Here is a 23,947-nt window from a genome sequence, read left to right on the forward strand (position 1 = left end):
AGAGCCAGAGAGGCCCAGGGAGCTTTGGCGAGGTGCTGGGGGACCCCTGGCCCACCCCACCCAGTTGCACAACAGAAGGGTAGACTCACATTGGAATTGAGGCAGCTAATGCAGGACCGCACTCCATTGTGGCCCCTTCAAGGGATATGGGAGGGGCAGTTAGTGCTTCCCTGGAGCAGCATCCCTCTACCCCTCCCTGCCCCAGCTGGGTCAGAGCAGCCCATCTCCTGTGGAGACTGGGTCAGTAGCCCTACTCCACCCCAACTGGGAGGCCTGCAGCCCTGTCCCAACCCTAACCATCTCAGGACCTCACCTGGCACTGCCCCCCAGCTTCAGAGCCAGTTTCCCCAGGGGCTTGTCCAGCTCATCATGCACCAGGTAGACTTCCTCGGCAGTCAGCCCAAACAGCTCCGCTTAGCACAGGGAAACGGCATCCCTGGTTACTGCTCATCTGCCCAGAGGAGCACCGTCCCAACTCCCATGAGGAGCGGCCACAACGAATCCCACTTCACATATAAAGAAACTGAGGCCTCCACAAGTACCCAAGGCCATGCAGCAACTGGAGCTCAACAGGCACTTGGAGGCGAACCCGCGGATCTGTCACAGCCAGGACCCCTCTGGCCCCTGCGCCTCCCACCCCCACCCCCGCGGCCTGCCCACCCACCCCTGGCGCCCTAAACTCACCAGCCCGGGCCACGCTGCGCCCGTTAGCGTTCATAAGCCGCCGTGGCCGGAGCAGGACCAGCTGAGCATCCCCGAGCAGGGCCAGAGCGAGGTCCGCGGCACAGTGCCGGTCGCGCGTCCAACTCTCCGCCACACCCAACCGCCGCGCCAGCTGCCCCAGCACCGCCATGCCCACGCTGTGTCGCGTGCTGGGCAGTCCGGGATTCCCCAGGCCAGCCACCTGCGGGCGGCACCAGGGAAACTGAGGCCCGACAACTCTCGCCACCCACTATCTCACAGCGTCCCGTGGGCCCCAAAGCAGAGGGGCGGAAACGCAGAGCAGCGCTGCAGTGGGGAAAAGGCGCGGAGAAGTGGCCCAGGCACCCCACTCCCGAGGACTCCAGTAGGCTAGGCAGGCAGGGCGCCCTAGTGCAGGAGCGGAGCTTCTGGAAGTTTGGAGCCCGTCGAGTACTGGACCCACCAGTTAAGAAAACAGGGCAGCAATTTGGAGGCACTCGGCCCGGGACATAATGGCCGAACTGAAGTTAGGGTCCGGGACCCCGTATGTGGCCGCCCCACGCCACTCACCATCCACCGCTTCCCCGGGGGCCGAGGCTCCAAAACGCACCGGCTCATGGCCCGACTCAGCCGCTGTCCGGAGCGCAAAAGGCTGTGCGGCCTCATGCTGCCCCCATTCCCAGCCCTGACACCGGGCCCTGACGTCATAAGTCCTCAGCCAATCGTGTTGCCACCTACCTGGCGTCAACCGCCAGCGTCCAATCCGGGCCGGGCTGCGTGCCGCCTTGGTTCTGACGGGCGGAAGCGGAGAGGCGGTGGCCGTCTCCCGGAGCCCAGAGGCCTTCCGTGGCGTGGCGTCACAGTGTTCCCACGGGGTTTGTGTGAGACGCTCGGAGCTCTTGCTTGACGTTCGGTTGGGGGGCGGAAGCCTAGTTATGTCCCCCGCTATGGCCCTGCCTTGCGGCGAAAATCTGGCAAGTCCTTTCTCCGCCGTAGGCCTCAACCTCCCCAGCTGATAAAGGTTTTCTACCCACTTCCGGCTCAAAAGACTTGGTTCCCGGGGGCGTGGCCAGAGGGGCGGGGCCTGTGGGCGTCCTGGTGATGGTGCCTAGAAACGTCGGGGCTGGGGGCCGCGACGAAGTGGGCAGAGGTCTCGGGATCCTCTTGGAAGGAGCCTCATGACAGATTCCGACCAGGTGCGGGCTGGGGAGGAGAATAAAGCAAAGGCAGAGGGCCAGGCAGAGACACCAAGGCCGGATTCGCAGGAAAGGGTGAAGGCCAGGAGGGGCAGGAGCAGCAGTGCGATTCAGGGAAGGCCCTGGCCGCCTTGCCAAAAATCAGGGATGTGAGAGATCCTTGTAAGACTCGACAGCTGCTGGGACGGATGTCTCCGGCTTGGATGGCTGGTGGGGGAAGGGACCTCACCAAGGTGGGAGAGCCTGAGGCAGAAGTTAGATGAGGTGCTCAGTGTGGCCTGCTGGAGTGAGGATAATTAAGGGTATCCAAGAGGCTGTAGGACCACCAAGGCCTGAAACTTGGGACCGGACCTGAGCTGGAGACCTCAGAGCTTGGGGTGTCAGTAGCCGGAGGTGGGTGCTGGGAAGGCCCAGGAGGAGAGCAGATGGTGTTGTAAGTGTGAGGACCCTGATCCCTGACCTTGACCACAGAAGAGGGAGAAAGGCGGAGCTGGAGAGGACCGGTTGGAGCATCTTCTAAGGGGAGTGGGGTTAGGAGCACCATTCGACCCTCCGCCCTCAATGGGAGTGCCTCCTTCCAGGCCTCACTTCCGCCCCTCCTCCCTCCCTGCAGAATGCTGGGGAGTGTCAGTGGGTGGGGGTCGTCTCTGGGGCCTGCTCCAGCTTGCCGTCCTTCTGTTCTAGGATGCCCTGAAGGTTGATCAGGCCCCCTCACAGGACATCCCAAAACCATGGGTGATTCCAGCCCCCAAAGGGGTCCTGCAGCGCATCTTTGGGACCAGCCAGGTGTTCCAAAGCATCTGTGAAGTAAAACCAAAGGTTACGGGGTCAACAGTGCCCCTCAAAGTCAGGGAGTAGTGAGTGACTGCCTTGCTTTGGGATCCCAGGTTCCTGCCCGGCACAGCCATTCACATACCATGCAGCCTTGAGCCACTGACTCTCTTTGGGCCTCAGTGAACTCAACTGTCTAACGGGTCTCTTCTGCCTCAGTGGATAAAAGGCTGGTGGCCTGGCTGGACTCCAGGAACACCAGCCTGCCCTCCCTGGGCTTCTGTCTACTCCTCCTGCCTCTCCACCCAGCTCCCCTGCCTTCCCCAACCCCCACCCCAGCCCTATGCCCTGGGCTAGTCCACAGTCAAGGCCACCCCTCTGCCTGTCCCCACTTCCCCCACAGCTACTCCAGAGGCCAGCAGTGCTTGGAGGAGGCCGACTGGGAGGCAGCTGTGTTGTTCTTCTCCCGCGCGCTCCACCTGGAACCGCAGCTGGTGAGAGGCAGACCTGGGTGGGCACAGGCAGTTATGAAACATGCCTCCAAACCCTGTCGCACCTGCCAGATCCCTCCTCTCAGGACCACCAAGTCCCTGATGGAAATTGGGTGTCAACCCTCAGGGGGACAGAGACTTTCCCCTACCCTCCAGGGACAGATGATGGGGAGGATCCAGTGGCCTGGGTTCCCTCACCCTCAGGTGGACTTCTACGCCTTGCGGGCTGAAGCCTACCTCCAGCTCTGTGACTTCTCCTCGGCGGCCCAGAACCTGCGAAGGGCCTACTCCTTACAGCAGGACAACAGCAAGCACCTGGAACGCCTCACCTTTGTGCTCTACCTGCAGGTGCCTGGGCCATCCGGGCCCTTGCAGGTCACCCGCCTCACACCACTGGCTCTCCCTCCCGCTGTGGGGGGCTCTCCTGGCTCCTGGGCCCAGCTCTGTCTCCTTGGATTCCTCCTTGTCCCTGTGTCTGGGTCCCCACCTGCTGCCCCTCTGACCTCCCAGGCTGGTTTACTGCCAGGCTTGGCTCAAGTTTGGCAGCACTGCCCAATCAGGCTTTCTGCAATAACAGCAGTGATCTACATGGCACTGTGCAATATGCTAGCCACCTGCCACGTGGAACGGTTGAGCCCTTGAAACGTGGCAAGTGTGACTAAAGAACTCAATTTTATATCTATTTTTATTTTAATTAATGTAAATGTGTATAGCCACACAATGCTATAGACAGAACAGATCTAGAGTCCCCAGGCTCTAAGCACTAAAAAGGTCACAGTAACCCCCAAGTGTATTTCAAAGTAAAAACAATATTAAACTATAAAACACCAACAAAGTCTGGTTTTCTTCCATTTTGACAACCTTGATGTCTTTTTTTTTTTTTTTTTTTTTTTTGACACAGAGTCTTGCCCTGTTGCCGAGGCTGGAGGGCAGTGGCACGATCTCAGCTCACTGCAACCTCCACCTCCTGGGTTGGTGATTCTCATGCCTCAGCCTCCCAAGTAGCTGGGATTACACATGTGCACCACCATGCCCGGCTAATTGTATTTTTAGTAGAGATTTTCACCATGTTGGCCAGGCTGGTCTCCAACTCCTGACCTGCAGTGCTCCGCCCACCTCGGCCTCTTGAAGTGCTGGGATTATAGGTTTGAGCACCTGGCTTGATGTCTTTTGTTTATGTAAAAAAATATTCAGTTCCTTTTTTTTTTTTTGAGACAGAGTTTCGCTCTTGTTGCCCAGGCGCGATCTCGGCTCACCGCAACCTCCGCCTCCTGGGTTCAGGCAATTCTCCTGCCTCAGCCTCCTGAGTAGCTGGGATTACAAGCGTGCGCCACCATGCCCAGCTAGTTTTTTGTATTTTTAGTAGAGACGGGGTTTCACCATGTTGACCAGGATGGTCTCGATCTCTTGACCTTGTGATCCACCCTCCTCGGCCTCCCAAAGTGCTGGGATTACAGGCTTGAGCCACCGCGCCTGGCCTAAAATATTCAGTTCTTAAAAAGAAACATTTGGGGTCCTCAGACCGTGTGCTGAATCTGTCTGTTGTGTCCTGCACTGCCACTTACTGTGTGCTCTTGTACAAGTCACTTCACCTCGCTGAGCCTCAGTTCCCTTATCCATAAGAGAAGCATGCCGGCTGGTCGCAGTGGCTCACCCCTGTAATCCCGGAACTTTGGGGGGCCAAGGCAGGTGAATCACAAGGTCAGGAGTTCAAGACCAGCCTTACCAACGTGGTGAAACTCCATCTCTACTAAAAATACCAACAATTTAGCCAGGAGTGGTGGTAGGCACCTGTAATCCCAGCTACTCAGGAGGCTGAGGCAGAGAATTGCTTGAACCCGGGAGGCGGAGATTGCAGTGAGCTGAGATTACACCACTGCACCACTCCAGCCTGGGGGACAGAGCAAAACTCTGTCTTAAAAAACAAAAGCATGCTAATGCCAGTGAGAAAACAAGTTCAAGTTCTTAGCACAGGGCTCAGCAACCAGGGCCCAGGTCCAGGCTAGAGCCTGTTCCTGTTAGTTCTCCTGGTCTTTCTGCCATTTGAATTTTCTTTTTTTTTTTTTTTTTTTTTTTGAGATGGGAGTCTCACTCTGCTGCCCAGGCTGGAGGGCAGTGGCATGATCTCGGCTGACTGCAACCTCAGCCTCCCGGGTTCAAAAGATTCTCGTGCCTCAGCCTCCAAAGCAGCTGGGATTACAGGCATGCACTAACACGCCTGTCTAATTTTTGTATTTTTAGTAGAGATGAGGTTTCACCATGTTGTCCAGACTGGTCTCAAACTCCTGGCCTCAAGTGATTCACCTGCCTCGGACTCCCAAAGTGCTGGGATGGGATTACGGTGTGAGCCACCATGTCTGGCCCAGCCATCTGAGTTTTCTCCATTTCTCTTTGTTCCTGAATCTCTGTATTTCTCTATCTTGCCTGCTGTCTCTTGCTGTCTTTCCCCAGGTGTGTATCTCTCTCCCTCTCTGTCTCTGTGTCTCTGCCTCTTCAAGTCTCTCCCAGATCGAAAAGGCTCTGTCCTTTCCTCTTGCCTCTCTCCCTCCCACCTCAGTGCTTTCTGCTGCCAACGGGGGGTACAGCTGGGCTGGGCTGGGCTGACAAGCAGAATTGACTGTCCTCCGTGTCCCTAGGGGCAATGCCTTTTTGAGCAGTGTGATTTTCTGGGTGCCCTGGATGTCTTCTCACACGCTGCTGAGCTCCAGCCCGAGAAACCGTGCTTCCGTTACCGATGGTGAGTGTCCTTGCCAGCTTCCTTCTCCCAGCAGACGCTTCCTGCTGCCCCACCAAGGAAACAGAGCACCCTGTGCCCTCTGCCCTCAGCATGGCCTGCCTCCTGGCCCTCCAGCGGCATCAGGACTGCCTCTCACTTGTCAGCAAGGAGCTGAAGCAGGACGCCACCAACGCTGACGTCTACATCCTCCGGGCCAGACTCTACAACTTACTCCAAAAGGTACAGCAGGGAGGGCGGGCAGGGGCGTGCACCCCAACCTGGGAGTCCTCAGTGTGCCCCAAGATTACAGGAGGAGACAAGACTGTCAGCCAGCCCAGAAGCCCTATCCCACAGTGCAGTGGGCACTGTCCTTCCTGGGAAGAGGCCCACGCTGGCCTGGACAACTCGGCTGCCAGGCCAGGTCCTTGTTCCACAGTTGCTCCGCCCTGGCTCTGTGCCAAGCCTGTGCTGCACCCCATGGGAAGCAAAGGATGAGAGACTCATGCCATCCACGTCCGAATGGAGCTCACAGCCTGGGGGAGATGTCCCTGGGCAGATGAGTATACGACGAAGAATTTAGCCACAATCCTGTGAAGCCACACACAGGGGCATTCAGGGCACCTAACATGAAGTAGCCCTTTCCCCCCTCGCCCCTGCTTGCCCCTTTCTCCTCCTTTCCTCCCCACTCCCTTCCCCCTTCCTCCCTTCTCGATTCCTCTCTTCCTCCCTCTTCCCTTCCTCCCTCCTCTGTTCTCCTTCTTCCATTCCTCCCTTCCCACTTCCTCCCTCCTCCCTCCTCCCTCCTCCCTCCTCCCTCCTCCCTCCTCCCTTCTCCCTTTCCCCCTTTCTCCCTTCCTTTCCCCTTTTCTCCCTTCCTCCCTTCCCCCTTTCTCCCTCCTCCCTCCTCCCTCCTCCCTCCTCCCTCCTCCCTCCTCCCTCTTCTCTTCCTCCCTTCTCCCTTTCTCCCTCCTTCCTTCTCCCTTCCTCCCCCTTCCTCTCTTCCTCCCTTTCTCCCTCCCTCCCCCTTCTTCCCTTCTTTCTTCTCCCTCCCTTCTTCCTCTCCTTCCTTCTCCTCTTCCTCCTCCCTTGCTTTTTTCCTGTTTGCCTGAATGAACCATCCCTACCCCTGACCACCCGCACAGCCTGGGCTGGGCACAGGGCCAGACAGTCCAGGGAACAGCTTGGGAGCAAAAGCTTGGGGTCACAAGGGAGGAGGCGGAGGGGGTGCTGGGCAGCAAGGAGAGGAGGGCAGGGATGAGAGGTCTCCCGGGAGGCAGTGGGAGCCTCCACCAGGTGTCCCCAGGGCAGGGAGCTTTGGAAAGATCATTCTGATGTCTGCAGCGAGTGTGAGTCAGGGGGAGGCCTGGAGCCCAGGGCCGGAGGAGGACTCTGGGCACCATTGCGGGGTGGGGTGAGGTTGAGGGAAAGCTGGTCCTGAGGGGAGCAAGGAGGGGCAAGTCCCACTGCCCTTCAGAAGGCAGGGCCAGAGTCTGGCTTGGCAGAGGGCTTGAAGGAAAAGGAAGGATCCAGAAGAGTGCCCAGTGTTCTGGCTTGGCCTGGGTGGATGGGGAGCTGGGAAGCTAGGATGGGAGGAGCAGGTAGGTGGGTGGGGTGGGGTGGGCTGGGCTGACCTCATTCTCCAGGCAGGACATCCTGGGCGCAGCTGAAATGCCAGCCTGCCTTACAGTAGTGGAGTGCCGCCACCCTGGCAGGAGTGACTCGAGGGAGCTAGGTCCACCCTGGCAACTTCCCCCTGTGCCACAGCTTGAGCTGCAGTGTTCCACAAGTGATTCAGTGGCGTGAGACTCGGATTTTTTTCTAATACAGAGTCTCACTCTGTTGTCTAGGCTGGAGTGCGGGTGGTGTGATCTCAGCTAACTGCAACCTCTGCCTCCCGGGTTCAAGTATTCTTCTGCCTCAGCCTCCTGAGTACCTGGGACTACAAGTGCCCGCCACCACGCCTGACTAATTTTTGTGTATATATATTTTAAGACAGAGTCTCGCTCTGTCACCAGGAGCCAGGCTGGAGTGCAGTGGCATGATTTCGGCTCACTGCAACCTCCACCTCCCGGGTTCAAGCAATTCTCCTCCTCAGCCTTCCGAGTAGCTAGGACTAAAGGCGCTCGCCACCACAACCCGCTAATTTTTGTATTTTTTGGTAGAGATGGCCAGGCTGGTCTCCATCCCCTGACCTCAGGTGATCCCCCTGCCTTGGCCTCCCCACGTGCTGGGATTATAGGCGTGAGCCACCACGCCCTGCCGAGACTAGTCATTACTGATAATTATTGGTGACTGTTGTGATTTGAGCCCCTGCTGTGTGTAGGCGCATTCTCAGCACTTTGCCCTTGTTTAGCTGTGAGGCTCGCAGCAACTCTTCGGGATAGAGACATACTGTCCTCTTCATAGAGGAAGAACCAGCCCGGGGTGACTTGCCCAAGGTCACACAGCCTGTTCCCAGTGGCACTGCCTGGAGCCCAAGGCTGCCTGCACCAAAGCCCTGCCCCTAGCTCCTGCCATTTCCCTCCCGACATCCACCTGTACCTGCTGTCCACACCACCTGTTTACCTTCCAGTCAGCCACCCTGTAGGGGACAGAGCGTTGCCTGTTGCCTGGCTGAGCTTTGCCAGAGACTTGCTGGGGGCGTTTCTGCTGTACCCAGGCCTGAATCTGGGCTTGGGCGGGGTGGTCTTGGGCTCAAAGTTCAGGGAGGGGAAGAGGAAGTACAGGGGAGCAGACGGGGACACAACTGTCACAGTCAAGAGGTCACACACTCCCCCACCTTGAGTGGGCTTTACAGAGGACTGACAGGGAGGCAGCATCTGCAGAAACCACTGGGGCTAACCTGGCTCACCTGAGGTCACATCTGGAAAGGGCCAGCTGGCATGGAATTTCCCTACCATGCTCCGTGTCCTTCAAGAGGCAGAAAGGGTGGAACGTGGAGGGATGTGGGGGGCACGGAGGAGGCATGGTGTGATACCACTCTGCCAGAGAAATGCCTCTAGGTCCCGTGCAGCAGGACAGGCGTCAGCTAGGTCCCCCCACCGTGCCCCTGATGCCACCCCCTGGCTTCCTGCAGCCCCACCTCTGCTACCGGGATTTGCACCGCGCCTTGCTGTTGACTCCCAGGCACCCGCAGGCCAGGATGCTGCTCCAGAAGATGGTGGCCCAAGCACAGCAGGCGCGCCAAGACGCAGGGATCCTGGCCGTGCAGGGCAGGCTGCAGCACGCGCTGCAGCACATCAACTCTGCCATCGACAACAGCCCTCTGGACCCCAGTCTCTTCCTCTTCCGGTACTGCATGGGGAGGTGCGGGCCTTGGCTCCCAGGCCCTGCCAGGCCACAGACTTGCTCTGTGGCTTAAGGAGAGTCCCTGACCCTTTCTAGGCCTCAGTTTCCCCAGCTAGCCCATAACAATCTTTCCCTACTTCCTACTGGGTTAAGGTATCACTGAGGTGGTCTCTGTTACTGCTGGAAGAGGGATGGCAATAATGTCCCAGTTACCCCAAGAATCCCACAGCCCCAGCCTGCCGAGCAGTTTATGCTGGGACCCGAGCCCCGCTCAGTGGATGAGACTTAGGTTTGAGTTTGATCCCCGGGAACTTACCACATCCTGCTGGATTTCAGGAGGGGGCACTGCTGCCCTGGCAGGAGTGACTCCAGGGGCTAGTCCCCCCCAGGCAACTTCTCCCTATGCCAAGGGGCTGGGCTTCAGCATCCCACAAGTGATTCAGTGACATGACAGGCCACTGTGATTTGGGGCCAATTAACCTATCTAAACCGTGGTGGTAAAACACCTGTTTCTTGTACAAGATGCTTTAGTGTAGAGGCTGACATACACCTGGCTCCCAAAGAGACAAGCTATTTTTGCAAAAAATAAAATGATCAGTGCCTAGTGGGTTATCTGAGTAGCAGCGAAGAGCTGGCCCCACAGGACAAACCAAGCAAATGAGGTGGGGATCCCCACTGCCTCCATGGGTTAGGAGGCCCAGAGCTGCAGTGCCTCGTCTGGCCACTCACCAGGCAGTAGAGGTGCCCTGGCCCTCATGTCCCTCCTGCCATCTGCCACGCCCTCCCCCACAGGGGCATCCTGTACCGTCGGCTCCAGGAGTTTGATGGGGCAGTGGAGGACTTCCTGAGGACGCTGGACATGGCGACCGAGGACCAGGAGGACATGGTGCAGCAGGCACAACGCCAGCTGCTGCTGACCTACAACGACTTTGCTGTGCACTGCTACAGGCAGGGCGCCTACCAGGAGGGCGTGCTGCTGCTCAACAAGGCCCTCCGGGACGAGCAGCACGAGAAAGGGCTCTACATCAACCGGGGCGGTACGCAGTGGCCAGGGCAGGGGTGGGGACAGGGGAGCCTCACCGACTCTAGGACCCCACTTGGCACTGGAGACCCCTGGGGGAGGGAGGGAGGAAGAGAGCAGGGAAGGGAGGGAAGAGGAAATGTAATAGTCTCAGTATCCCAGGAACACACTCTGGGAAACGTTGCCTTAGACAAGACTGGCTCTAGACTCCTTAAAATGCTCAAGACAGGCAGCTGGGGAAACAGTGCCCAGACGCCCAGAAAACTAGAGGGGACCGGGACTGCGACCGCCTATGGGGGTTATCAGCCACCAGTTTGAGGCCCCGCTCCCCAGGCTGGAGCCAGCTGGGCTGTGGGGCTCCCGGGCACTGGGAGTTGGGGTCCACTCACCCCCGCCCCCGGACCCTAGACTGCTTCTTCCAGCTGGGCAACCTGGCCTTTGCTGAGGCGGACTACCAGCAGGCGCTGGCCCTGAGCCCTCAGGACGAGGGCGCCAACACGCGCATGGGCCTGCTGCAGGAGAAGATGGGCTTCTGCGAGCAGAGGCGGAGGTGCGTGGGCTTCAGCCCCCACAGTGGGCGGGGCAGTCCTGGGGTGCGGGGTGGGCAGGATGCCAACTGCTGGGATCCCTGGGTCAATCAAGATGCTTCTCTAGGACAGGCGTGGGGCTCTCGTCTGTAATCTCAACACTTTGGAAGACTGAGGCAGGTGGATTGCCTGAGGTCAGGGGTTCGAGACCAGTCTGGCCAATGTGGTGAAATCTCGTCTTTACTAAAAGTACAAAAAACTTAGCCTGGTGCGGTGGTGTGCACTTTGTAATCCCAGCTACTCAGGAGGCTGAAGCAGGGGAGTTGATTGAACCTGGGAGGTGGAGGTTGCAGTAAGCCGAGATTGTGCCACTGCACTTTAGCCTGGGTGACAGAGTGAGACCCTATCTCAAAAAAAAAAAAAAAGAATGCTTCCCTCCTGGTTATTCCTTTTTTTTTTTTGGAGACAGGGTCTTGATCTGTCTTCCAGGCTTGTAGTGGGATTTTGGCTCACCTCAACCTCTGTCTCCTGGGATCAAGCGATTCTCCTGCCTCAGGCTCCTGAGTAGCTGGGATTACAGGTGCGTACCACCATGCCCGGCTGATTTTTGTATTTTTAGTAGAAACAGGGTTTCACCATGTTGCCCAGGCTGGTCTCGAACCCTTGGCCTCAAGCGATCTGCCCATCTTGTCCTCCCAAAGTACTAGGATTACAGGCATGAGCCACCGTGCCTGGCCCTATGTTTCCTAAATATCCATTTTATTTTCCAAGTCTTCACTAAAGAGCCTTCACTCTCCTGTAATCCTAGCACTTTGGGAGGCCAACGTGGGTGGATCACAAGGTCAGACATTCAAGACCAGCTTGGCCAACATGGTGAACCCAGTGTCTACTAAAAATACAAAAATTAGTTTGGCATGGTGCCGTGCCCCTGTAATCCCAGCTACATGGGAGGCTGAGGCAGGAGAATCACTTGAACCCAGGAGGCAGAGGTTGCAGTGAGCTGAAATTGTGCCACTGGACTCCAGCCTGGACAACAGAGGCAGAGTCCATCTTAAAAAAAGAAAATTGGCCGGGCGCGGTGGCTCAAGCCTGTAATCCCAGCACTTTGGGAGGCCGAGGCGGGTGGATCACGAGGTCGAGAGATCGAGACCATCCTGGTCAACATGGTGAAACCCCGTCTCTACTAAAAAAATACAAAAAATTAGCTGGGCATGGTGGCGCGTGCCTGTAGTCCCAGCTACTCAGGAGGCTGAGGCAGGAGAATTGCTTGAACCCAGGAGGCGGAGGTTGCGGTGAGCCGAGATCGTGCCATTGCACTCCAGCCTGGGTAACAAGAGCGACACTCTGTCTCAAAAAAAAAAAAAAAAAAAAAAAAAAAAGAAAATTGGTCATGAGGGTTCTTTGTAGACTGAGAATATTAGCCTATTGTCTACTGTATGTGGCAAAATATATTTTCCCTACCTATTGCTTTTCTTTGTGATGTTTTTACTACTCAATAACTTGGAACTTAATCACAGTCAAATTAATATTTTCATTTTAGCTGATGGGTTTATGACATTCTCAGAAAGGCCTTCCCTACCCCAAGATCATAAAAATATTCATTGATGTTGGAGTTCCACACTGGAATCTAAGTGTTGGTTCCATCAAAGACGTAGCTGGTGGATAGAGCAGAGAGGGGCATGGTGAGGGGAGCAGACCCAGCCTGGTTTCCCCCTAACTCCTCAGTGGAGCCCAGAAGCCACCATTTTCCCCGCAGATGGTCCAGCTCATGGCAGCTTGGGACCTACTGTGTCCTGCAGGCAGTTCCAGAAAGCAGAGGAACACTTCTCCACGGCCATCCGGCACAACCCCCAGAAGGCCCAGTACTACTTGTACCGGGCCAAGAGCCGGCAGCTGCTGCAGAACATTTTTGGGGCCCGCCAGGATGTGGCCACTGTCCTGCTCCTCAACCCCAAACAACCAAAGGTGGGTTCCTGCCATGTCAGGAGGACAGGCTCCAGAGTCATACCTGGTGCATAAAGATACTTCTCGGCCCCCAAAGAAATCTGGTTTGATAACAATCATAAGGCCAGGCGCGGTGGCTCATGCCTGTAATCCTAGCACTTTGGGAGGCCAAGTCAGGTGGATTACGAGGTCAGGAGTTTGAGACCAGTCTGGCCAACATGGTGAAACCCTGTCTCTACTAAAAATACAAAAATTAGGCAGGCATGGGGGTGCACACTTGTAATCCCAGCTACTGGGATTACCAGGAGGCTGAGGCACAAGAATCACTTCAACCTGGGAGACAGACATTGCTGTGAGCCGAGATTGTGCCACTACCCTCCAGCCTGGGCGACAGAGTGAGATTCCATCTCAAAAAAAACAGACAAAAAACTTTGCAAAACTCTTCTTTCTTCAGCCCTGGGAAGGGCCAAGCTGGGCTGTGCAGGGGGTCAGGGCAGCATCACACCATCTGCTCCTTGCTCTGGCCCTTGCCTGACTCTGGTCACCCCCTTTCATGGCAGCTGTCCCTGCTGATGACCAACCTCTTCCCGGGCATGTCAGTGGAGGAGGTGCTTAGCACCCAGGTAGCCCACCTGGCCAGGCTGCAGCTGGAGCAGATGGTGGAGGGCAGCCTGCAGGCCGGTGGTCCACAAGGCATTGTGGGGTAAGTGCTGGAGCAGGGGGCACAGGCTAGGGCTGGGGAATGGCTGTAGCTCCAGGCTCCTCTGGCTCCAGCTGCATGCCCGGGTCATTGTCTAGTCTTGGAGTGACCAGCATGGGCCAGGGAGGCTGAGTCAGTGTCTCGGGGGGCGTCACTTGGCAGGATGCTCAGGCAGTGGGAGCTGGAGCGCCAGAAGGCCTGGGCCCTGCGCCACTCGTGGATGCAGGGGAAGCCTTTGACTGAGACCTCCGAGGAGCTGAAGGCGGCTCCTGAGTTCCTGCAGGTAGAACCAGAAGGCTCAGGGGGAGAGGCTGAGGCCCCCAAGGAGGAGGAAGAGAAGAAGGAGGAGAAAAAAGACGTAAGTGGAACACATACCAGGGCCTGGGGCACTTGGGGTCTGGGGCAGAGCATACCCCAGCCCAGGGCTGCAGCATGCAGGCCAGTGGAGTCTGGCTTCCAGGCCTGGCTCTGCAACCCCTCAGCTGTGTGAGGGGCTGGGGACATCCTGCTATGAGATGGGGATGGCACCAGCAAGGGGTGCTCCTGAAGGGGGGTATGTGGGGATGTGGGCACAGGTGCACAGACTCACAGAGGGGAGTCACACCCCTGCCCATGGTCACTGTCACAAATTCTACTGTGTGCACTAGCCACTTGCCACTTGTGACAGAATTTTTTTTTTTGAGACGGAGTTTCACTCTTGTTACCCAGGCTGGAGTGCAATGGCGCGATCTCGGCTCACCGCAACCTCCGCCTCCTGGGTTCAGGCAATTCTCCTGCCTCAGCCTCCTGAGTAGCTGGGATTACAGGCACGTGCCACCATGCCCAGCTAATTTTTCGTATTTTTAGTAGAGATGGGGTTTCACCATGTTGACCAGGGTGGTCTCGATCTCTTGACCTTGTGATCCACCCGCCTTGGCCTCCCAAAGTGCTGGGATTACAGGCTTGAGCCACCGCGCCCGGCTTTTTTTTTTTTTTTTTTTTAAGACAGAGTCTTGCTCTGTCACCTGGGCTGGAGTGCAGTGGCATGATCTCAGCTCACTGCAACCTCCACTCCTGGGTTCATGTAATTCTCATGCCTTAGCCTCCCAGGTAGCTGGGATTACAGGTGTGCGCCACAAGGCCCAGCTAATTTTTTGTATTTTTAGTATTTTTGTTGGGCTTAAGTGATCTGCATTCCTGGGCCTCCCAAAGTGCTGGGATTACAGGCACAAGCCACTGCAGCCAGCCCCAAGAATTTTCTTAATTCTTAAATTTGTTTCTGAAAACCTCTTATTGAATGTAACATGAATATAGAAAAGTGCACAAATCCTAAGTACCAGTTTGATGAATTTTCACAGATTGCATTACACCCATGATACCATTATCCAGATGGAGAAAGAACACTTTCCCAGCTCCCAGAAGCCCCTTGGGGCCCCCTTTGAGGCCCCTCCCCTAGCCCATCCCACATACAAGGCTGTCCTGATTCCTGACGCCAAACGTGAGTTTTGTCTTTTCTTCACATAAACGGACAGCATGGTGACATCACCCACACTGCGGCTGGTGGCAGCAGCCTGCTCCCTCTCGCTGGTGCTGTAGAATATTCCGTCCTATCCCACTGTGTGTTTCTCTATTCTACTGCCGGTAGATGTCAAGTACACTTATGTTCAAAGGCAACTTTATGCAATTGAAGTACAGGAATACCAGCATCCTTAGCCATCAATAGAAAATGTGAGTGGGTGCGGTGGCTCATGCCTATAATCCCAGCACTTTGGGAGGCCAAGATGGGCGGATCGTTTCAGCCCAGGCGTTCAAGACTGGCCTGGGAAACATGGCCAAAACCCTATCTCTACAAAAAATACAAGAATTAGCCAGGCATGGTGGTGCGTGCCTATAGTTCCAGCTACTTGGGAGGCTGAGGCAAGAGGATCTCTTGAGCTCAAGAGGTTAAGGCTGTGGTGAGCCGTAATCATACCACTGCATGCCAACCTGAGTGAGAGAGCAAGACCCTGTCTAAAGAAGAGATAAAAGAAAATGCTAGCTCTTCCGTTTTCTAGCTCATGTTAGAATGAATATTAAAGTACACATCTTCCCTCTGTGTGCCCCCTGAAGTCAGGGGCTCCCTTCCCCAGGGAGATGCTGGGTGAAGTGGAGGAGCCCAGAGCGCAACCCCCAGCTGGCGGCTGGGGCACGCAGGTATAAATGTGGGCAGAGACTCGCAGCCTGGAATCAAACCCAGCCTCTCTGCTTCTTAGCTGAGTGGCCCTGGGCGGGATTTTTCGGGGCTCTGAGCCTTGGTTTCCTGTTCAGTGAGATGGTCATTAGTACGAGCAGTTCTCCTCTTCGCTCCAGCCCCACTTGTGCTCGGAGAATGGAAGGGGGTAAGGCAGAGAGAAGCCCCTCAAATCCTCAGTAAGCATTCCCCAGGGCACAGCCCTTTACCATGTACAGAAGCCTGTCCCACAGCTGAACTAATTTTCATTTTGCAGCTGAAAAGATGAAGGCGCTAGCATCCCCTTAAACACAACCATTCTCATGGCACCATGCCTGTCTAGCCTGGCCACTCCCCTTCCTGCCAGGTTTAGCCTCTCCACATCCCCACCCGACCCTAACCTGGCATCTTCAAGGACCTCTGAGCTCAGGGGAATGACCACTGAAGAGTCCCAGGGCCTTTGGTCTTCCAGAGGTACAGCTGCATGGGGCTCCTACCATCTGAACTACAAAGCCTGTTTCTTGCCATAGGAGAAGAAACCAGAGCTCATCCTTAGAAAGGTGGAGTCCCTGTCTGACAGCTACCTTGACCAGACCTCTTCAGCTTCTAGCATTGACTGTAAGTCCCTGGTGCTCCCGCCAGGCCTCAGGAAGCCAAGGGAGCAGGACGGTCAAAGGTCAGGGGTCTAAGACCTCCGGCCTAGGTGTGAGTTCGGCCGCTGCTGACAGCTGGGTGGCCTGGGGGCGAGCGGCTCTAGAGTGTGAGTAATGCTCTTACAGGGCCTGCTGAGGACTCCGCAGGCAGTGCCCAGCACGGCAGGGAGGCTGAGGCTTGGTCCAGGCACTTCACGGAAGCTGCTCCTCCACTCTGGTTCCCTCCCAGGCCTGTCCCTGAAATAAGCTAACAAACCCTGTGCACGGCCAGGGGGCTTCTAGCCCCAGTTCCACAGGGCCCCCGCCTGGAGGAGACAGAAGTGAAGATCCAGGACGCTGCTCCTTAGAGGCCCTAGGACGGGTGTGCACAGCCCCCGGGGGGAGGGGAGTGGCAGAGCCCAGCCCCCTCTTCATTTCGTGAATCCAGCAAATGCACCGAGTGCCTGGGCCAGGCCTGGGCTCAACACTGGGTGCAGGGATGACTGGCATAGTCCTTGCCCAGGGACATGAGCTCTAAGCTCTGAAAGGAAGAAGGCTGCCCGGTGACCTGACAGCCAGGAGACAGGGCAGACAGTGCGGGGGAAGCCCGGGCTGTGGGCGCATTTAGGGCCTTTTAGTGGGGGTGAGAACGGACTGGCAGGAGGGTGGGATGCAGGTAGGGGGATGCAGGGGCTGTCTGCTGCAGTGGGAACACAGAGGGCAGGGGCAGCCAAAGAACGGAGGCCTGGGACCGGGTGAAGGGGCCTCTCAGGCATCTCCTCCACCCCACAGCCTGCCCCTCAGGGTCTGGGTCACCGCAGGGCTGGGCGGGGGTGATCTGCAGGCCTTTCCCTTTGGCAATACAAAGCCTCAGGGCTGCAGGCCAGTGTGAGACTGGGAAGCCCCTTTTCCTGGAGCTGTCCAGGGCAGGTGTGGCAGGCCTGATGGGCGCCCTTGGCACACCCATCCCAGTCAGGACCACAGGCACCTCAGAGACTGAGACGTCAGCTACCTGCCAGGAATATAGGAGCACCTCAGCCACTGCCGCGACATTCTCTGACTCGTCACAGCTGAAGACGCAATCCTCGGACTCTGCGAACAACCAGGAGGCACTGAGCCATGGTCCCAGAAAAATCAAGTCCACCCAGGGCCAGAGGCAGAGCTCCAGCAAGATCGAGGCCACCCAGAGCCCAAGGCAGGCACCCAGCAAGACCAAGACCACCCGGAGCCCAAGGCAGAGGCCCAGAAAGGCCAAGGCTGCTTGTGGCCGGAGCTGGAGACCCAGCAAGGCTGATGCCATCCAGGGCAGAAGCAGGGGACTGCTCCGAAGTTCTGCCAAGACTGAGGTTTTCTATGACTCAAACTGGAGCCTCAGCAAGACTAAGAATGTCCAAGGCCAGAGCCAGAGGCCCAGCGAGGCTGAGGCTGCCCATGGCAAGAGCCAGAGCATGAGCTCCACTTCCAGCAAGGCCGAGTCCATCTGGGGACCCAGCCCCAGTCCCAGCAAAACTGAGGTTGGTCAGGACCTCACCCACTATGAAGCTCTCTGAAGGGACCACCCAGCCCCTCACTTCTTGCTGGGGAGGGGAGCAGTTCTACCCACCACTCCCCACACTGGCACTCAGCCAGCTGCCTCCTTCCAGAGCAATTAAAAATCTTAGCAGTCAGGCATGGTGGCTAACGCCTATAATCCCAGCACTTTGGGAGGCCAAGGCCAGCAGATCACCTGAGGTCGGGAGTTCAAGACCAGCCTGACCAACATGGAGAAACCCCATCTCTACTAAAAATACAAAATGAGCTGGCACGGTGGCACACGCCTGTAATCCCAGCTACTTGGGAGTCTGAGGCAGGAGAATCGCTTAGAACCCAGGAGGCGGAGGTTGCGGTGAACCGAGATCATGCTATTGCACTCCATCCTGGGCAACAAGAGCGCAACTCCATCTCAATAAATAAATTAAAGTAAAATAAAAGTCTTAACAACAGTCCTCTGGTCCCATAGCTGAGTTTATTATACTTATTCTCTTCTTTTATAAAATTAAAAACTTATAAAACCAGGCCCAAGTGGTAGCTTGAGTCCCTCCATTTCTGGAAACAGAACAGTCTCCACCCGGCTTGAAGATACAAACACAGGGTGCGGGGCGGAGGGGAGGGGTGTGGTGCCCGTGCAAGGAGGCAGACTGAGGAGGGAGTGCCGCCGCGAGCCACAGTCCCTGAGTTATAAGTCACAGTAAGAAGGCTCAGGCTGCAGGGGAGGTCAAGGCTCCATGAGGTTCTGGGGTGACCAGGGGTTTCCCTGGGGAAGGTGGCAGCGGCTAAGATGCTCTTGAGCCAGTTTAGAGGCCAGGGCCCTTCCTGGCCGTCTGTCCCGTGGCCTGGCCAACACTCTCTTCATCTCACTTGGTGCTCTGCGTCCCTGTAACAGAGGCCCCAGGCCTTTCCTGCATGGCCTGGCCGTGAGGGGAGGACAAGGACACCACCTGGGGAGTCAGAGGAAGAAGGCGATTCGGGAGGCCACGGTCTTACAGCCGTTGGAGGAGAAGAGCTGTTCATACTCAGGGAAGAAGGTGGTGCTGTCCAGCACAGCCTGGACAACCTCGTCCCTTGGCTCCAGGCCCAGCTGCGCCAGCTCGTTGAACACACAGTGCCGGACATGGTGCCGCTGGAGCGGGAAGAAGGGCACCACTGCGTCTAGGAGGCGCTCTTCCATGATGCCCGAGCGTGAAAAGCCATCTGCAGAAAGGGCGGTGGGGAGAGGACTTTGTGCTTCACAAGACAGGAGAAGCTGGCCCCACCTCCCAGGGGCAGGAGGGAAGACGCCGGCCTCAGTCCCCTCCAGTCACCTTCTAGGTGTAGGACTCAGGGGCTGTAAGGCTCACCCGAGGTCACAGAGCTGGGAGTGCCAAAGCCTGGGCTCAGACTCCTGGGTCAGCAGGCAAACCATGAGACCCCGAGAGAAGGCCCCGTGAGTATGGGTGAAGCCCCCCCAGGAGGGGGGTTACTGAGCCAGACTCACGGAGTGGGTTGTCCAGCACTGCGCGGGTGATGACCGGCTCCAGCTCCTGCAGCAGGATCTCCTCGCGGTCCCGGCGGCTGCGCCACGCCTCCAGTGCCACCTGGTTGATCTGCTCGCCACCCGTGTTGCTAAAACCATGGGAGACCCAGGCTGAGACTCAGACGAGGATTAGCACAGGGCAGGATTTGGCCCTCGCTTCCCCATGCCATCTGACATGACCTAGGAGTATGGCTCAGTGCCGGGAGAAGCCAACCCCGCTGAAAATGCTCCACTTCCCCTCGTGCCCCTGTGTTCACCTATGCATGCCACATACTTTACAGTTCACAAAACACTTTTGTGTCCCTTAACTGACTTTCCCTCACTGAACTTCCAGGAGGACATGGGGGTCTCATCATTGGCCTCGCTATTCAGAAGCAGAGGCAGAGGCTCAGAGACGGGAGCCATGCTGCCTGAGGAAACACAGCAAGGATTCTGAGAGCTGAGACTAAAGGACAAGAACGCAGCTCCTGTTTTTCCCAGGCCTGTGTCCTCCTCACCACAAAAGAAGGAAATTTTCTTGACCTGGAAGGGCTTCCACAAAGAAGTGGCAATCAAAAAGACTGAGCCCAGGCCAGGCGCAGTGGCTCACGCCTGTAATCCCAGCACTTTGGGAGGCCAAGACAGGAGGATCACCTGAGGTCAGAAGTTCGAAATTAGCCTTACCAACATAGAGAAACCCCATCTCCACTAAAAATACAAAATTACCTAGGCGTGGTGGCACATGCCTGTAATCCCAGCTACTCGGGAGGCTGAGACAGGAGAATCGCTTGAACCCTGGTGGTGGAGGTTGTGGTGAGCTAAGAACGCATCACTGCACTCCAGCCTGGGCAACAAGAGTGAAACTCCATCTCCAAAAAAAAAAAGACTGAGCCCAAGAATGAGCTGAGAGTGTCCAGGGGGAAATCAACCAGGCTGAATGACAGTGTCACCTCTGAGAGTATTGGGGGCACTGGGAAGGCTCAGCTGGGCCCAGGGGGAATTGGATTCTGCTGGAAGCACAGGCCAAGGCTGTATAGATAGATGAACCTCCGAGAAGTGGCCCCACACCGTGCCCCCTGCAAAGCCAGGCCCCACCTGATGAAGATGAAGATGGCTTTTCGATAGTTGGTCCCGTATACAACCCAGGAGGATCCCAGAAAAGGCCGCAGGACTTCCATCAGACCTGGGGGCATCTTGTCCATCTCATCGAAGAGGAAGAGGGAGCGGCCACAGGCAGTGAGGTTCCCTTGGACCCAGCTCTTAAGATCCTTCTGCAGGGGAGAGACAGGAGTTCCAGGAAGGCTGGAGAAACTCCCCCAACCCCAGACCTCTTCCCAAACCAAGAACTAATTTCCTTTCTAGGAAGATGTTTCCCAGAGAGCAACAACCCCTTAGTGAGACTGATGGTGAAACTGTATCCCAGAGAGGGGCAGAGACTCACCCAAAGTCACACAGCTGGTCAGCAAGAGAACAGGCACTCAAACCCAAGCCTCCCACTTCCCTGTTGGGGCTCTTTCCATGACACCTCCTGCTTTCTGTAAAAGGGGAAGGCTCCTTCCTGCTCCCTGAACCTACCCAGCAGGATGATCTGAAACAGACCAGCCTGGAAGGTACCTTGCAATCAAGAACAGTAGTAGTAAGAGTCAGTATTTCCCAATGCTTATTCTGAGCCACAAATCGGGGCTGATTTCCAGCAGGAAAATAGTGCAGATTATCTGACAAACATAGGTGCTCTAACTAATATCTGCAGTGATATAATCTCATGTCCCTCACAACAACCCTGGCAGGTAGGTAATGCCAGGGTTCCTTACTGCCCCAAGGAATCAAAGTGCTCCCTGCTAGGTAGAATGGCACCTTCCCAAGCTCTGTGCAGGATGGGTCCTGAGGGCTGGGGCTGCAGCTGGCTGTGTGGCCTGGAGCAGGTGGCTCCCATGTCTGGGCTCAGGACTTATTCCCTAGGGTGTCACCGCATGGTGAGGAGAAGAGCGGTCAAGGACGCATCCAGCCTACCTTGTAGCGCTTGATGTGGCTGGGGTGGGGAAAGTGGATGACGGGAGAAAAGTGGTGCACGCGGGGGCTGCGGAGGCCGCCCTGGAAGAGGTAGTGCGCCAGCAGGGAGCTGACATAGGACTTCCCGGTGCCGGTCCAGCCGTGCAGGGAGAGGACCAGCGGCTTGGTGGGGGCTGGGTTCCACACAAAGGCCTTCAGCGCCTTCACCACCAGCGCCTTGGCCAGATGCTGGCCGGCTAGGTGCTGAGCCAGGTCACACTCCAGACCTAGGGCCACAGGAGGATGGTGAGGACACATCCCACCAAGGCAGAGGTTCAAGGGGAACGTTATGTCTGGAACCTGGTCTGGGACTCCTGTGTCCTTACGTTTGTCCAAGCTGACTATACACATGGCACGGGGCCCTTGGGGTCTGTGGCGGAAAAGAGCCACCTTCAGGCCTGGTTCAGCTCGGCCCCGCCCCCACCAGGCGATCCTCTATATTGCACTCAGCCATAAAAGCGAGCTGTCAACCGGGTCAGCCCCAGACCCCGGCCATCCCCACGGCGCGTTTCTCCCTTGACAGCCAGGCCATTCCAGGGAGGCCCAAGACCTCTCTCCAGATTGGCAGGGGCTCCTGGACCCCAGCGGGTATCCTCCGCCCTCTCAAGTCTGCGGGCCCCGCCCCCCGGTCCCACGGCCCTCTGGGTCCTCAGCTGCTCCGGCCAGGGCCAGCTGGGCTTCCAGCGCTCCCGAGTCCGCCCGCCCCTCGCTCCGGGCTTCCTGGCACCTCACCCTGCAAGTCGGGCCGGAAGTCGCATTCGCAAAAGGTGGCCAAGCTGCAGCGCAGAGAAGCCAGGTCCCAGGCGGCGGCCGCGGCCGAGACCAGCCCGAGCAGCCCGAGGAGCGAGCCCCAGGGCCGGCAGCCGCGCGTCACAGCCGCCATCCCGGTGAGGCCCGAGCTCGGCGTAGGGCAGCCAACCGCCTCGCCCGGGAACTACAACTTCCGGCGTGCACCGCTCCGCAGCAGCCACGCCCATCGCCTACAACTCCCGACACTCCTCTCCCCGCCTCCAAGGCCGGCCCAGTAGTTCCGCAGCAGAACCGGAAAGTGACCTCCAGGGGGAGCCCGCGAACCGTCCAATCCGGGACGGCGGGCCGCGTTTCCATGGCCACGGTAACTAGGGGACCATCGTAGTAGCTCAGAAAGAATAAATACAGGATTATGACCACAAAGGGCGACGTAACAATTACAACAAAAACTTGTGCGGAACCTTACGCCTTGCAAAGCGCCTTTTCCATGCTTTTTTCTATGACAGAAGTGCCCTCACTAACAGCTTTTGGTGAGCACTTACTCTGCCATTAGTGCTAAGGGCCTATATACCTTATAATATGATAATAGTACCTGCTGTCCAGAGAAATGGTGGTGTTTCAACGACATAAAGGCACACAAATTGTTTGGCTCAGAAAGCAACTAATAGGTCGGGCGCGGTGGCTCAAGCCTATAATCCCAGCACTTTGGGAGGCCGAGGCGGGTGGATCACGAGGTCAAGAGATCGAAACCATCCTGGTCAACATGGTGAAACCCCGTCTCTACTAAAAATACAAAAAATTAGCTGGGCATGGTGGCGCGTGCCTGTAATCCCAGCTACTCAGGAGGCTGAGGCAGGAGAATTTCCTGAACCCAGGAGGCGGAGGTTGCGGTGAGCCGAGATCGCGCCATTGCACTCCAGCCTGGGTAACAAGAGCGAAACTCCGTCTCAAAAAAAAAAAAAAAGCAACTAATAAATGATCATCGACATTTCATTGTGTAGGAAACAGGACTCTCCCTCACCTAGCAGCAACTGTCGCCCAGTGCTTGGCATCAGTCCTAGGAGGTGGCTTCTGTTGTCCCCATCTCAATAAGGACATATTTGGGACCGAAGAGGTTAAGCCTCTTACCCAATGTCACGCAGCTGTTAAACAATAGAACTAACCCCAAGTCTGGCTGTTACCGGAGCCCTAGTGCTCGCTGCATGCTATCAGCCTCTTTTGGTCAAAGGATTCAGAAGGCAAAGGACTCCAGACGTTTGAGGTTCAACGCACAGGCTCCCCAGGCCTCCAGCTTGGCCTGGATTCGTTTTGATCCACGTTGCCCACCTCCCCCACTACAGAAAGGGAACCAAGGCAACAGTCTTCATGGCCCACCACAAAGACTCCCTCCCTGTCCCCACCAACCTCAACAACACGTAGTTACACACACACACACTCTCTCTCTCTCTCTCTCTCTCTCTCTCTCCAGGACTTCTGGGGCCAAATATCAAAGCCTGAGAAGAAGTAAATAGTTCCAGTCAGGTTATAATCCCAGCACTTTGGGAGGCCGAGTTAGGCGATCACCTGAGGTCAAGAGTTCAAGACCAGCCTGGTCAACATGGCGAAACCCTGTCTCTACTAAAAACACAAAAATTAGCCAGGGGTGGTGGCAAGCACTGGTAATCCTGGCTACCCAGGAGGCTGAGGCAGGAGAATCCCTTGAAGCTGGGAGGTGGAGGGTGCAGTGAGCCGAGATCACACTACTGCACTATAGCCTGGGCAACAAGAGTGAAGCCGTCTCAGGAAAAAAAAAAAAAAAAAAAAAAGAGTAGTTCCCACTATTAAGAAGAAAAAAGGAGTGAAGTCTGGGTCCTGGAAGCCAGGTTAAGCCTTTCCAATTCTGCTGCTGTGACCTGGGAAAAGTCCCTTCTCCTTCCAGGTCTCAGACTACCAGAGGGAGTTGGGATCATAGATTTCAAAAAG

General features: G+C 56.6%; 3 protein-coding genes across 12 annotated transcripts in view; 1 reads left to right on the plus strand and 2 right to left on the minus strand.

Annotated features, from left to right (window-relative positions):
• PTRH1 (peptidyl-tRNA hydrolase 1 homolog) overlaps positions 1-1,389 on the minus strand; it is a 27,325-nt gene extending 25,936 nt beyond the window's left edge. For 4 of the 7 annotated variants that reach the window (XR_005581073.2, XR_005581072.2, XR_005581071.2 and 1 more), the window contains exons 1-2: positions 1,252-1,389; positions 685-904 (exon numbers count right to left, since the gene is read on the minus strand). Coding sequence is in view for 4 of the 7 variants with exons in the window: in XM_074395373.1 (XP_074251474.1) it covers positions 685-904; positions 1,252-1,389 (358 nt within the window). In the remaining 3 variants the exon portion in view is untranslated. Of the gene's footprint in view, positions 1-89; positions 136-313; positions 414-684; positions 905-1,251 lie in introns of all 7 variants that reach the window. The other 3 variants (XM_010351330.3, XM_039475108.2, XM_039475109.2) reach the window with 3 other exon arrangements.
• On the plus strand, positions 1,370-18,137 carry TTC16 (tetratricopeptide repeat domain 16). 2 transcript variants are annotated; one of them, XM_010351332.3, is made up of 14 exons: positions 1,370-1,877; positions 2,562-2,734; positions 3,052-3,142; positions 3,296-3,487; positions 5,776-5,876; positions 5,966-6,095; positions 8,932-9,146; positions 9,936-10,180; positions 10,573-10,714; positions 12,491-12,656; positions 13,196-13,338; positions 13,498-13,693; positions 16,054-16,141; positions 17,128-18,137. In XM_010351332.3, the coding sequence occupies exons 1-14, from the start codon at positions 1,860-1,862 to the stop codon at positions 17,703-17,705; spliced, it is 2,478 nt and encodes an 825-aa protein (XP_010349634.1). In that variant the 5' UTR covers positions 1,370-1,859; the 3' UTR covers positions 17,706-18,137. The 2 variants fall into 2 exon arrangements, with proteins under 2 accessions (XP_010349634.1, XP_003940651.1); XM_003940602.4 differs by having other exon boundaries at positions 3,344-3,487.
• Positions 18,138-18,141: 4 nt separating this feature from the next.
• Positions 18,142-22,170, minus strand: TOR2A (torsin family 2 member A). Of its 3 annotated transcripts, XM_039475250.2 has the most exons (5): positions 21,968-22,170; positions 21,197-21,462; positions 20,282-20,457; positions 19,169-19,296; positions 18,142-18,885 (listed from the first exon to the last, which is right to left on the minus strand). In XM_039475250.2, the coding sequence occupies exons 1-5, from the start codon at positions 22,116-22,118 to the stop codon at positions 18,641-18,643; spliced, it is 966 nt and encodes a 321-aa protein (XP_039331184.1). In that variant the 5' UTR covers positions 22,119-22,170; the 3' UTR covers positions 18,142-18,640. The 3 variants fall into 3 exon arrangements, with proteins under 3 accessions (XP_039331184.1, XP_074251473.1, XP_039331185.1); XM_074395372.1 differs by lacking the exon at positions 19,169-19,296; XM_039475251.2 differs by lacking the exon at positions 21,197-21,462 and having other exon boundaries at positions 21,968-22,150.
• Positions 22,171-23,947: the final 1,777 nt, after the last annotated feature.

The sequence above is a fragment of the Saimiri boliviensis genome, chromosome 2, assembly GCF_048565385.1.
Source record: "Saimiri boliviensis isolate mSaiBol1 chromosome 2, mSaiBol1.pri, whole genome shotgun sequence".
In the NCBI taxonomy this organism is placed as follows: Eukaryota; Metazoa; Chordata; class Mammalia; order Primates; family Cebidae; genus Saimiri; species Saimiri boliviensis.

Bases quoted from the DNA above. Each gene is read 5' to 3' on its own strand.
- TTC16 (XM_010351332.3), top strand. The intron at 3,143-3,295 runs GTGAGAGGCAGA...CCTACCCTCCAG, and splicing joins TCCACCTGGAACCGCAGCTG to GGACAGATGATGGGGAGGAT. The intron at 6,096-8,931 runs GTACAGCAGGGA...GGCTTCCTGCAG, and splicing joins TCTACAACTTACTCCAAAAG to CCCCACCTCTGCTACCGGGA.
- TOR2A (XM_039475250.2), bottom strand. From the start codon at position 22,118: ATGGCGGCTGTGACGCGCGGCTGCCGGCCCTGGGGCTCGCTCCTCGGG. The intron at 21,463-21,967 runs GTGAGGTGCCAG...CTGTGGCCCTAG, and splicing joins CTTCCGGCCCGACTTGCAGG to GTCTGGAGTGTGACCTGGCT. The intron at 19,297-20,281 runs GTGGGGCCTGGC...CCATGGTTTTAG, and splicing joins GCCATCTTCATCTTCATCAG to CAACACGGGTGGCGAGCAGA.